General features: G+C 42.9%; 1 protein-coding gene across 1 annotated transcript in view; it reads right to left on the reverse strand.

Moving 5' to 3' along the window:
- The window catches only part of LOC122941471 (DNA replication ATP-dependent helicase/nuclease DNA2-like), a 126,236-nt gene that overhangs the window by 58,920 nt on the left and 53,889 nt on the right, over nt 1-13,427 (reverse strand). Inside the window, exons 7-9 of the mRNA XM_044298768.1 lie at nt 4,318-4,508; nt 2,073-2,190; nt 314-479 (exon numbers count right to left, since the gene is read on the reverse strand). Coding sequence (XP_044154703.1) covers nt 314-479; nt 2,073-2,190; nt 4,318-4,508 — 475 coding nt within the window. The remainder of the gene's footprint in view (nt 1-313; nt 480-2,072; nt 2,191-4,317; nt 4,509-13,427) is intronic.

Below are 13,427 nucleotides of genomic sequence, written 5' to 3' on the forward strand. Positions count from 1 at the left end.
CCTGCATAAGAAAGTGTGGCGGTGCATTGAAATATGTTTTTCATAAAAAAAAAATAAAAAAATCGGGACAAGTAGATCGAGTCCCCGCTTTAGTCCTTCGACAAGTACGGTGTATTTTTTTTTTTTATTTCCACACGCCTGTATGGGCTGTGCATGTCACAGATGCATTACTTACATACACTCACAATTGTACACATTTTGCATTTAAATGTATTTGGACATAACCAAGCTTATGCCAAAACAAGACTATCATTTTGCAAGTCTGGTATTATGGCCTTCCAGGACGTGGTCATTAAAAGAGTCCAGTCATTACCTGCTGTAAAGTGCACAATTCCGAAGTTGAGAACAAAATCTGCAAGCTTGTTGGTCAGCAATGAGTGAGGGTAGAGAGGCAAGTTTAATTTCTCTGGTTCCGTTGTCAGATTTATGTACCACATTCTTTAAATAAAATGACAACTCATTTCTTATTTTCAATAATTCTGGAAAAAAAGAAGGTTCAGTCAATAGTGTAATAATGTAATTCATACATTGAATTTGGCAAATATATGGTATATATTTAGAGCATACCTACAATAATTTGCATAAAAAAATCCTTAGCATAAGTATTTAGTGTGTAAACCTCTAAACATAGGGGGTCATTTATCAAATTGGTGTAAAGTAGAACTGGCTTAGTTGCCCATAGCAACCAATCAGATTGCTCCTTTCATTTTCCAAAGGAGCTGTCCAAAATACAAGGTGGAATCTGATTGGCTGCTATGGGCAACTAAGCCAGTTCTACACCAGTTTGATAAATTACCCCCATAGTGCTTTATGCAATTTATTAGTTTCATTCATTTGCAGGCTGTGCACTCCATTTGAATATGGAAGATAATGTGAGGACTCTTGCAGCCCTTTACTTCCTCCCTGCTATCGTTAACTGCAGGAGCAGTCAGACATGGGTAAATATAAGGAATTATAAGCTCTTTATTAACTGGCATGTTCTCTCTACAAACAAAGTGCTGTGATTACAGCAGCCTCTGCACGATTCAGGCCACTAACAGCAGAGTGGGGAGAAAGGACAAATGTCATGTGATCACGGAAGTTATGTTACAAAGTATTTCTTAGAGGACTTTAGACAGCGAGAGTTCTTCAGTTTTCTATGAACCACCATAAAAATTGTAGACAGCACAGAAGATTTGCTTAACAAGGGGAAATGACCCATGAAATATAGGAAATAGCACACAATATCACCAAAATCTATATTAGCAATTGCCATATAGTCATTTTACATACACATTGGGCACAAGTAGCCCAGAAAGTGTCCAACCCCTTTAGTGTTTATAGGAACTCTCGTTGGCGATGATTTGGCAGTGCAATACCCGATAAGGCTACTTTCACACTAGCGTTCGTCGGTCCGCGGCGTTCAGCCTCCGCTCCGCTCGCCTCCGCACGGACAGGCGGACAGCTGAACGCTGCTTGCAGCGCTCGGGTGTCCGCCTGGCCGTGCGGATCCGTCAAGACTTACAATGTAAGTCAATGGGGACGGATCCGTTTGAAGATGCCACAATATGGCTCAATCTTCAGGCGGATCCGTCCCCCATTGACTTTACATTAAAAGTCTGGACGGATCCGTACGAGGCTATTTTCACACTTAGCTGTTATATGCTAAAATAATGCAGACGGATCCGTACTGAACGGAGCCTCCGTCTGCATTATTATGATCGGATCCGTTCAGAACGGATCCGATCGAACGCTAGTGTGAAAGTAGCCTTAACGAGCAAACGCGATGTAATTGCAGTGCTCTCCTCCTCTGACGATTGCCGGGAAGGAACGCGTCCCTCCTGACAATTACCTAATAGGACTTTAAGATAGATGGTCTAGACATGCACCAATTTTTTCCAACTTAATATTAACTATTGGTCATCACAACAGAATTTTACACTGTGGGGCAAATTTGGTGCATCTTAGACCACACCCTCACGTTGTGCTAGGCGAAAATAATATCCCTAAAACTAGATGTGCCAAATTATCACCACTTTTTTATGACAATATCTAGATCCTTTAATAAATCTGCCACCTAGCATGTAACAAACCTCTTTTGTCCAGACGATTTGCAGGCACAGTATACATATTTCCTGTTTTCAGATATAAAAGCAAGCCGGCTTCAGGATCTTCTCTCCTTTCTTGACTTAATAAAGTATACAAAATTACCTAAAATACAAAAACAAGCAAACAATGTGAGTACCAGCAATAAAAGTAAAAATGCAACTCACCAAATACGGCGAATATGCGAATGGCAGGCAGATGGCTGCTCAAACTCTCTATTCCTTCCAGCAGAGTTCCTACTAGTAAAGACAGGACTAGGGAGAAGATAAAATGTGTTCTATTATGATGACACTATGCCCAACACATTTAAATATGCACTGTTACAAGCTGTGACAACTATGCGCTGTTTGAGGAGGCCTTGGTGCTCCGGTGAGCGCTGACACCATCTCACAGCTTGACCTAGACTAGTGACGTCACGTGGCCTAGGCAAACTCAATCCCATTCCAGTAAATAGAGCTGGGAAGCAATACCAAGCACCACTGCTATACAATGTATGGCACTGTGCATGTGCTTATTGGAGCACCGCGGCCTCCTGAAACAGCTTATTAGATATTGAAAATCCCTTTTTAATATAGCAATGGTAAAAGACGTCCTGCACCATCAGAAGATGGTGGGAACTTGTTCAGGTGTTAAAGGATATTAGTAACACATCTTCCCAGAGGTACATTAATAATTACCATAACACCCACTAAACAGAAAAGGACATCTTTGTAACTTACCACTCTAAGTAATCCCAACTTACACTTTTTGGCACATGATCCCCTGACTACCATCCTGCTGCCTCTTGGCAGAGAATGTAGAAAGCCACCCATGGGTTCTGAAGAGGAGGGACCAATATCTACAAGACATTTTTACAAATCCTGTGGATTGCCTTAAATGTCTAATGTCTAAATGTCTCTAGTGTTCTCACCCCCTCATAGTGACAGGTTAACTTTAAAAGAGACTCTTTCACCTTTGAAACCCCCTAAACTGCAATAATCGGTAAACAGTTTAAAATATGCCTATACCTAATACACCATTTTCTACTTCCTATCACTTGCATACCTCTGCTATTTGCCTACAAATGGGTCACGTGGCGCTTGCAGTTATGTAAAGATGTCTCCTAAGCTTTCACAATATAATCATGAACAGTCCTAAGGCTCATTCACCAGCATGCACGGCCCGCTATACGGCACACAGGAAGGGGAATGCAAGTGGTTAGAAAAAAAAATATATATATATTATAGCAGGGGTGGCCAAACCGTAGCTCTTCAGCCTCATGCGGCTCTTTGCTTCTTCAAGTGCGGCTCTAGCTGTGGAGCCGGGAAGCAGTCAGGCCGACTCACTCTCCACCTCATGCTCAGTTCTCTTTTCCTGATCGGGCACTGTTCCTACTTTGCAGCTCCAGCTCACTCTCCACTACGTCCTGATGCACACAGTGTGAGAACGTAGTACGTTGCGCTCATCAGGTCACAGTGGAGAGCGTGTCAGACCTGCAGAGTAGCAGGTGCCCGAGCAGGAGCCCAGCGCCTGAACAGGAGAGGGAAGAGATCTTTTTTTAATTATAGATCTAAGCATGGCAGGTTCTGATCTGAGCATGGAGGAGGGGGGGGGGCTGATCTGAGCAATGGGGGTCTGATCTCAGCATGGGGGACCTTGTTTGAGCATAGGTTTGTCAGGTCTGAGCATGGGGGGGGGGGGGGGGGGGGTCAGATCTGAGAAGTGGGATCTGAGCACTGAGGGTCTGGCACTGGGAGTCTGATTTGTGTTGTCCGATTCGAGCATTGGGGGGGCGGTCTTATTTTGGAGGTCTGAGGAAAAATATATATTTTCTTTTTTTCTCTGCTAATGAAAAATAAGAAAAAATATATTTTTAGCAGACCTCAGATCAGATGAAAAATATATTTTTTCTTATTTTTCTTAGTTAAAACCTAGGTGCATCGTGAAGGCCGAAAAATATGGTGACTTGTGTGTAAATGTATAGCTTGTGGCTCCTAATAGTCATCCTTTTTTTTTTTTGGGCTCTTTGTGTCTGTAAGGTTGGCCACCCCTGTATTATTGATTCGGAATCAGAAGCTTTTAATGTAAAACTATTTACAAATAATGGCATTTGGGGGAGGGGGGGTTTGGTTCAGAGGTGATATATAACTGGAAAACCCTTTCAGAAATTTAGTTTCACCGAACTGTGAATAACTATACACAGTCAGACAGCACATCTATGACAGCAGATCCTTAACTTTAATTACAACCCACCTGGCTCCTGTGTTCTATGGAGTTTGATTCTTTACCAGTCTTCAGTTCAAGCGGCATTATTTTAACAGATTTTGATTTCTGATGTATCTTCACTTTGGCAGTTACATCAATTTTTCCCTTTAGGCCAAATCTAGGTGACCAAACATTTTCCTCAATGTCCAGGAACTCAGACACCTGAACAGCTCTTGTATCTGTAATGCTTCCAGTAGATCTAATAAAAATAAGAACGCCAAGAATGTAAATCATTTTATATAGGCAGTGTTATTTATCCTGACATTCATGCATCTAGAAACCAGAAATAAGTCTAATAAAAAGTCCCATAACCCAGGTAATCCACTCATCTAGCATTATGATGGTCAAATACGAAACAATTGGAATATCCAATATTAATATCTATGACTCTGCAACAAAATGTGCAAGTATGCCAGCAGACCATTAAACAAAAACAGCTGATCGTGGGGGGTATCAGACCCCCACGACTTGATACTGATGACTTATCCTGAGGATAAGTCTTCAATATCCAAATACTGGAAATAAGTTTAAAGGACCCAGAGTTACAGTCTGTATTTAAGGCCAGAGCTGCATTCACAATCCTTAAGCCAAAGACTTGAGATCCTCCAGCATTCCTTGTTGGTCCAATGTCTGTACCGACCTTGCTGTCAACCTGTATTTATGCCAGATGTAACTAGTGTTTAGAACCGCAGACAAATTTTGTCATTTTTAAAGGATTCTTAGTGTCAAAATAATGGAACCCCCATTAAAAGTCAATGGTGTCTGGGGGCGGAGCTAGCCGAGCATGGTGGTGGACGCTTAACCTTGAGCTCCTCACCGCATCTCCCGGCCAAATAGCTTTTTACAGCACCCAGCTTACTCGAAACAAGGGCAAATTGTCCAAGGAGAGAAGCAAAGATACGGAGGGTACACTGAGACCCCAGAAATCGCAGGGGGACCTGACAAGATTCCTAAATAAGCCGATGCCTTCCACAGCCAGAGTGAAGAAAATGGCGGCGCCCGCTGCCCGCTCTGAGACACAGGAAGATGATTCGGACGGAGGCAGTTCATGCACCTTCTCCGAAGCGCAAGGGGCTATCAACACGCTACCGATCACAAGGTCCTTCCTGAAGCACTCTGGCGCAGGCCCTATCTCCGGTGATGAAGGAGCTGGCGGACATAAAGATGGAGGTACACCAAATGGGGTCCTGAGTTGAATCACTCGAAAGCTCCCAGTTAGCCATCACTGAACACAGCAGAGGGCTGCACACTCAAATGAAATCGCTACGCACGCAGCTGATTAATGCCTACCTTAACCTGGAAGACCAGAATCAAAACAGTTTTTTAAACACAATAAAAGCGCAGAGAGCTATGGGACCTGGGTACTGAAGATGTGATAGCGGTCATCTAGCAGCCCATGTCCCCAGATCTATGCGCAAAATCCTGGTGACAGGTTTCCTTTAAGAGCAAAGAAATTGCCTATGAGATGGCTTTTCCCCTTTGGCCTGAGCACTTCAATTAAGGGCCGGCAATACACAGTGCGGCACCCGGGTGACCTGCCGAAGATTTGGGAAGCCCTAGAGATATCGCCTTTGGACATTCCATCGTGGCTACCAGTGTCTGCAGCAGAAGATCTCCCTCGTCTGCCCTCATCTGAGCCTTGGGCACTTTCATCTAAGTCCAAGCCGACAAGAAAGAAACAGACCTCCGTGGACTGAAGTTTAATTTTGAAGGGAGTAAAAAGCTACCAGTTGTAGCATTAAGATCTCCTTCTTGGGCTTCTGGCCCATGTGTCTGCGAACCGCTGAGTTCCTGTTAGAATTGTTATGAGCAAATTTGCTTTACCTGGACAGGTATCATGCGAAAATATGGAATGCAAAACCGAACGCAGACAAAGATTGCTGGGTGAGAGGGAGAGTCTGACTAGCTAGGCTAGACCCTCCGAATAGTCTTTATTTAACCATCATGGGGCGGTGCTCTCCCTCGGACCCTGCAATAGTCTAGGCATTTGTCTTCCTGTGTTCTCATATGCTTTAATGTGTTTTCCATATGTTTCTATATGTTCTCTGAATCGAGTAGGTCTGGAAAGGCCCTTATACTGGCCGGAGGTGTGCGGAGTCCCTGGTCCTATCGGGCTCTACCACTGATGTTCCCCCTCCCGGTCCTATATTATTCGATAGTCATTGCACTATTGCGCAGAGGCGCGCTGTTAGAGCCTCAGGGCTCTTTTTCTTCTTCTGTTTATATTACTGTTTTTCCCTGTCCCCCCCATATGTCGACCTACAAGATGATATCATTGAGGTGGTCTTGTTAGATATAGTCTTTAAAAGTAATATGGCCGGTGGTGACAAACTGTGAAAAAAGGAATTGCTTCATACCTTCTAGAGACCCTCTAAAGTAAAATTTTAAACAAACAATAGGGAGGGAATAACGTGCCGTCGTGATGATCTCATGGAAACAGAATTACCGGTAAGACTACTTCCGGTTTTTCCATAGCATCATCACGACGGCATACAAGGAGATATAAAAAAATATATCAGTTAAGGGGGGGCTACAGATTGGAGGACTTTCCGTCTGAAGGACAGATCAGAGGATCTGGAAAGATCCAGGCGATAGTGTTTTATAAACGTATGGGTTCTGGACCAAGTGGCAGCACGACAGATTTCTTCCAGGGAAGCCCCAGCTCTCTCTGCCTGAGAGGAAGACATGGCCCTAGTGGAATGGGCCCCAATGTTGACTGGACACGCAAGATCTTGTATTTGGTAACACAGACCAATGGTTTCTTTTAGCCATCTAGCTATAGAGGATCGGGAGGCTTTCTGGCCCTTAAACCTTCCTCCAAAGAGAACTAGCAAGTTGTCGGATTTTCTAAACTTTTCAGTCACAGCAATAAAGTTTAGGACTGCCCGTCTAACATCCAGAGAGTGGAAGGAGGATTCTTTGTCATTAGAGGGCTGTTGACAAAAGGAAGGTAGGGTAATTTCCTGGCTCCGATGAAAATTGGATACAACTTTAGGGAGAAAACCGGGGTCCAGTCGGAGAATGGTTCTATCATCTAGAACACGGAGGTAGGGTTCCCTGATCGAAAGAGCTTGCAACTCGCCTATTCTGCGGGCCGAAGTTATTGCAATTAGGAAGGCAGTCTTTAGGGACAATAATTTTATTGGACAATCAGACATGGGCTCAAAAGGTGCTAGAGTAAGACCTGTAAGAACGATGTTCAAATCCCAGGAAGGGACACGCGGTGATTGTTGGGCGGAGCCTGGTAGCTGCCCTAATGAATCTTTTGATCCAACGATGACTAGCTATATCTTGGTCAAAAAAACAACTTAGGGCTGAGATTTGGACCTTCAGGGTAGAGGGTCTAAGCCCCAGGTCTAAACCCTGTTGTAGGAAATCCAGAATTCTTTCGATGTTGGGTCTATGTAAATGTGGAGACTTGTCCCCACTCCAGGAACAGAAGCGTTTCCAGATTTTAAGATAGATTGCTGAAGTTATATTCTTTCTGGAGGCTTTCAAGGTAGTAATAACTTTGTCAGACAGGCCCTGAAGTTTCAGGGTTTGGGACTCAGGATCCATGCTGCTAATTTCAAAAACTGCGGGTTTGGGTGCAGAACCGGACCCTGCTGGAGTAGATTTCCCCCCCCCGCACAGGAAGGGGCCAAGGATCCTGGAGGGAGTATTTCTGGAGAGATGAGAACCAACTCCTCTTCGGCCATAGGGGAGCGATCAATTACCGTGGCCTTGTCCTGGTGAATTTTTTGTATCACCTTCGGAATTAAGGGAAGTGGAGGGAAGGCATAGCACAGTTTCCAATGCCAACGGATGGCGAAGGGGTCCAATGCATGAGGTCTGTCCCTGGGGTTTAAAGAACAGAATGTCTCTACCTTTGAGTTTGCCCTGGTGGCGAATAGGTCCACGTCGGGCATCCCCCACTTTCCTACCACTAGCCTGAATGTTTCTGGGTTTAGGGACCATTCCGTATGATCGATCCTGTGGTGGCTGAGAAAATCCGCCTCCCGATTCAGCATTCCTTTCAGATGGACTGCAGATATAGAGGCCACCTTCTGCTCTGCCCATGCAAAGATTTTTGTTGTCAGTGCTTGAAGGGTTGTTGACCGTGTTCCCCCTTGATGGGAAAGGTAGGCAATGGCCGTAGTGTTGTCCGATAGCACTTTTATATCATGATGAGACTAGATGACCCCCCCCACCTTTGCACCCCAGCCGGACAGACTTGCGTCTGTTACTACTTGTAATAGGGGAGTTTTCTGCCAGGGAGTTCCCCGGGATAAGTTTTTGTGGTTTTTCCACTGCAGACTGCAGTATCCGGGTTGGTGGGATCACTTGACGATCTAGGGAGGATTGGCACCTGTTCCAGACACTCAGGATCCAGGACTGAAGAGGTCTGAAGTGGATTTGACACCAGGGAACCGCCGGAATACAGGATGTTAATAGACCTAGCATACTCATCGCCTCTCTGATAGAGCAAGATCATCTTCTCTGAAAGGATCTGATTTTCTGTTGAAGAACCGATATTTTGTCTAGGGGTAGGAATACCGCTTGCTTTCGGGAGTCCAGAATCATGCCTAAAAAACGAACTTTCCTCGAGGGGATGAGGACGGACTTTTCTTTGTTTACGATCCACCCGAGGTCGTCTAGGATGGAGAGAAAATACCTCAGATCTGAGTTGATTTGACTGAGGTCTTCGCTGATCAGAAGGAAGTCGTCCAAATAGGGAATTACCATAAGTCCCTTCCTCCGGACGAAGGCGACCATCTCTACCACTACCTTGGCAAATATTCTCGGGGCTGATGAAATCCCGAAGGGAAGGGCTCTGAACTGGTAGTGATGGATCTTCTCCGATATGTCCTGGATTGCAAACCGGAGAAAACTCTGTGAATCGGTGTGAATGGGAATGTGGTAGTAAGCGTCTCGCAGGTCTATTGTACACATGAAGACGTTTTTGCTTAGAAGTGGGATTGTAGATACCAGGGATTCCATCCTGAATTTCTGATAACGAATAAACTTGCTTAATGGTTTCAGGTTTATGATAGTTCGAAACGTGCCTTTTTTTCTTTATTAGAAAACATTGCTTACCGTTAATCGTTTTTCTCGATACCCATGACCTCCCATCAGGACAGGAAACCTGAGAAGATAAAAAGGACACACCTCCACCCAACACCAGTGGAAGAAATAAATTGTTCTCCGGAGAGAAGTAGCAAAGGGTTAAAGACCCCCTTTTTTTTTTTTTTTTTTGCTGCTTATATCTATATTACTTCATACAGATCTGGCAAAATGCTATATATATATATATATATATATATATATATATATATATATATATATATATATATATATATATATATATATATATAATATATATATATATATATATATATAATATATATATATATATATATATAATATATATATATATATATAATATATATTTATTAGAATATATATTATTATAAATATATATTTATTAGAAATATATATTTATTAGAAATATATATTTATTAGAAATATATATTTATTAGAAATATATATTTATTAGAAATATATATTTATTAGAAATATATATTTATTAGAAATATATATTTATTAGAAATATATATTTATTAGAAATATATATTTATTAGAAATATATATTTATTAGAAATATATATTTATTAGAAATAATATATATTTATTAGAAATAAATATATATTTATTAGAAATAAATATATATTTATTAGAAATAAATATATATTTATTAGAAATAAATATATATTTATTAGAAATAAATATATATTTATTAGAAATAAATATATATTTATTAGAAATAAATATATATTTATTAGAAATAAATATATATTTATTAGAAATAAAATATATTTATTAGAAATAAATATTATTATTAGAAATAAATATATATTTATTAGAAATAAATATATATTTATTAGAAATAAATATATTTATTAGAAATAAATATATATTTATTAGAAATAAATATATATTTATTAGAAATAAATATATATTTATTAGAAATAAATATATATTTATTAGAAATATATATATATTTATTAGAAATAAATAAATATCTCTCTCTATCTACCTACCTACCTGGGAAGGGAAATATCGGGTGCCGTCATGGGTATCGAGAAAAACGATTACCGGTAAGCAATGTTGTTTTCCCCTCACCCATGACGGCACCCAGTGCGAGATAAACTATAAGTAGAACCTGGGGGGGCAACAGCCTGAAGGACTTTTTCCCCCAAAAAGGGCGTCAGAATGGAGCTGCAATCTAATGTTTAAGAAAGGTATGCGGGGAGCTCCAGGTAGCCGCCCTGCAAATCTGGGCTAAAGAAACATCCGCTCTTTCAGCCCACGAGGTAGACACTGCCCTAGTAGAATGGGCCCCAAAACCTGAAGGAGGGGGGAGACCCAGGGAAATGTAAGCTCTAGCTATGGCCTTCTTCACCCATCTAGCAATAACCCCGCGGGATGCTTTTTTCCCCCTATTTCCTCCTAAAAACTGGACCAGGAGGTTCTCATCCTTTCTCCAAGGAGCTGTAACATCTAAGTAGACTAACAGGCATCTCTTAACGTCCAAGCAATGAAACTTCTCCTCCAAGCTATTGGAGGGGTTAGGAAAAAAAGAAGGCAACACAATGTCTTGGCTCCTATGAAAATCGGAGACAACCTTGGGAAGGAAAGAAGGCAGGGGCCTGATAACTATTTGGTTATCCTGGATAATCGTATAGGGTGGAAATGCCGAGAAGGCCTGGATCTCCGAGATCCTCCTAGCAGAGGTAATGGCCAGGAGGAATGCCATTTTAATGGATAAGACGTCAATAGGGACCTCTAATAAGGGCTCAAAGGGTCTATCGGTTAGGGCCGTCAAGACCCTGTTCAGGTCCCAAGGAGGGGAAAGAGGTCTAACAGAAGGACGGATTCTGGCAGCGGCAGAAAGGAAACGCTTGACCCACGGATGGATTGCTAATTGGGAGTCAAAAAAGTAGCTCAAGGCCGACACCTGGACCTTTAAGGTGGAGGCCTTGAGCCCCTTGTCTAAGCCTGCCTGTAAAAAGTCTAAGATCTTAGGGATCTCTGGAGGACTAAATGGATCAGGGCTAGAACCTAGAAAGGAAGAAAAGACATTCCAAACCCTATTATACTTCCTAGCTGTTGAAGTTTTTTTACTACCTAGAAGGGTGGAAACAACTTTGCTAGAAAGCCCTCTCTTCAACCAGATGTCCCTGTCAATCTCCATACTGCCAATTGAAGAATCCCCGGATTGGGATGCCATACGGGCCCCTGGGAGAGTAGATCCTCCCTTGGAGGGATCACCCAGGGAGGGCTTCTGGCTAGGCTTAAGAGGGTGGAGTACCAGACTCTCTTGGGCCACTTGGGGGCTACCATGATTATGGTGGCTGCCTCCCTCCGCACTTTCTTCAGAACCTGCGGAATTAGGGAAATAGGTGGGAAGGCATAGCCGAGTTCCTGGCTCCAATCCTGAGCCAGACTGTCCACCGCTGTAGGATTCTCTGTATAATTTAGGGAGAAGAATCTCTTTGTCTTCCTGTTTTTCTGGGTGGCAAAGAGGTCTATAGATGGGGTCCCAAACTTTGTTACAATCTGGGAAAAAATCTCCTCGTTCAGACTCCACTGTGCCTGACTGAGCTGTACTCGGCTTAGAAAGTCGGCCACCGTATTCTCTTTCCCTTTCAAAATGTATTGCGGATAAGGTCAGGTTCCTGTCTTCCGCTATTTTGAAAATTTCCTGGCAGAGGAAGATTAGGGATGGTACTTTTGTTCCGCCCTGATGATTTACGTAGGCCACTGTCGTTGAATTGTCTGAGTAGAAGACCAACTTCCTGTTGGAGACCTCTGGAACTGCCGCCTTTAGTACTCTTTCTACCGCCTTGAGCTCCTTGTAATTTGACATGCAGTCTCTGGTTCTTAAATCCCATCTTCCCTGCCAGAATTTTCCCCCTGAATGAGCTCCCCAACCCCACGGGCTGGCATCTGTCGTAATCAACATGGGTTCCATGAAGGACCAAGGCATTCCTACCGAGAGGTTCTTCTCGGACGTCCACCACAGAAGGGAGTACCTTGCTCTGGAGGAGAGATGAAATTTTTCCTCTAGTGTTTGAGGAAGACCATTCCAATTCTTCAAGATGTCCGACTGTAACGGTCTTGTGTGGATCTGTGCAAATGGTACGGCTGGAATTGTAGCCGTCAGGTGCCCCAGTACTGTCATCGCCTCTCTGATGGAACATCGGAAGGACCGGAAAAGGAACCACACATGCTCTATTGTTGAGGACACTTTCTTCTGAGGGAGGAATGTCTTCTGAGCCGTGGAATCTAGCTGCATTCCTAAAAAGGTGCAAGTTTGAGAAGGGGTTAGACAAGACTTCTCCTGATTCATTTTCCATCCCAGATCCTTCAACAGAGAGCACACCAGGACGAGCTCTGTTTGTAACTGCTCCCTTGTTTGGGCCATGAACAAAAAATCGTCCAAATAAGGTACAACTACTATCCCAGACGATCGAAGGAATGCCACCATCTCCGCCACGACCTTGGTGAAAATTCTCGGGGCTTGAGAGACCCCAAACGGAAGTGCCCTGTATTGTAGGTGTAGAAGCTGGCCCTTTACTTGAACAGCCGTCCTTAAATACTTTTGGGAGGAAGAGTGAATTGAGATGTGATAATAGGCATCCTCTAAGTCTATACTTGCCATCCAGCAACCTTGGTATAACAGGTCTAAAGTTGACTTTATAGTTTCCATCCGGAACTTCTTGTATCTCAGGAATTTGTTTAGCCGTTTTAGGTTCAGAATCATTCGAAAGGAACCGTTGGTTTTTTTTTACTAAAAAGAGTGGGGAGTAGAACCCCCTGCCCTCCTTCTTTGGGACTTGGCAAACAACCCCTTTGTCCAACAATAACTGAACCTCTCTCTCCAGAACTGTGGACTTTAGAGGATCCTTTGGAGTTGGAGTATGGGTGAAAAAAACTTGGGGATAGGAGCGGAACTCCAACCTGAATCCCTCCGCTATCCCCCCCAAAACCCACTTGTTCTGGGTGACGTTCGCCCAAGTCGGGAGAAAGGCAGAGAGTCTTCCCCCAACCTGGAG

Source organism: Bufo gargarizans, chromosome 6 (assembly GCF_014858855.1).
Source record: "Bufo gargarizans isolate SCDJY-AF-19 chromosome 6, ASM1485885v1, whole genome shotgun sequence".
Classification (NCBI taxonomy): Eukaryota; Metazoa; Chordata; class Amphibia; order Anura; family Bufonidae; genus Bufo; species Bufo gargarizans.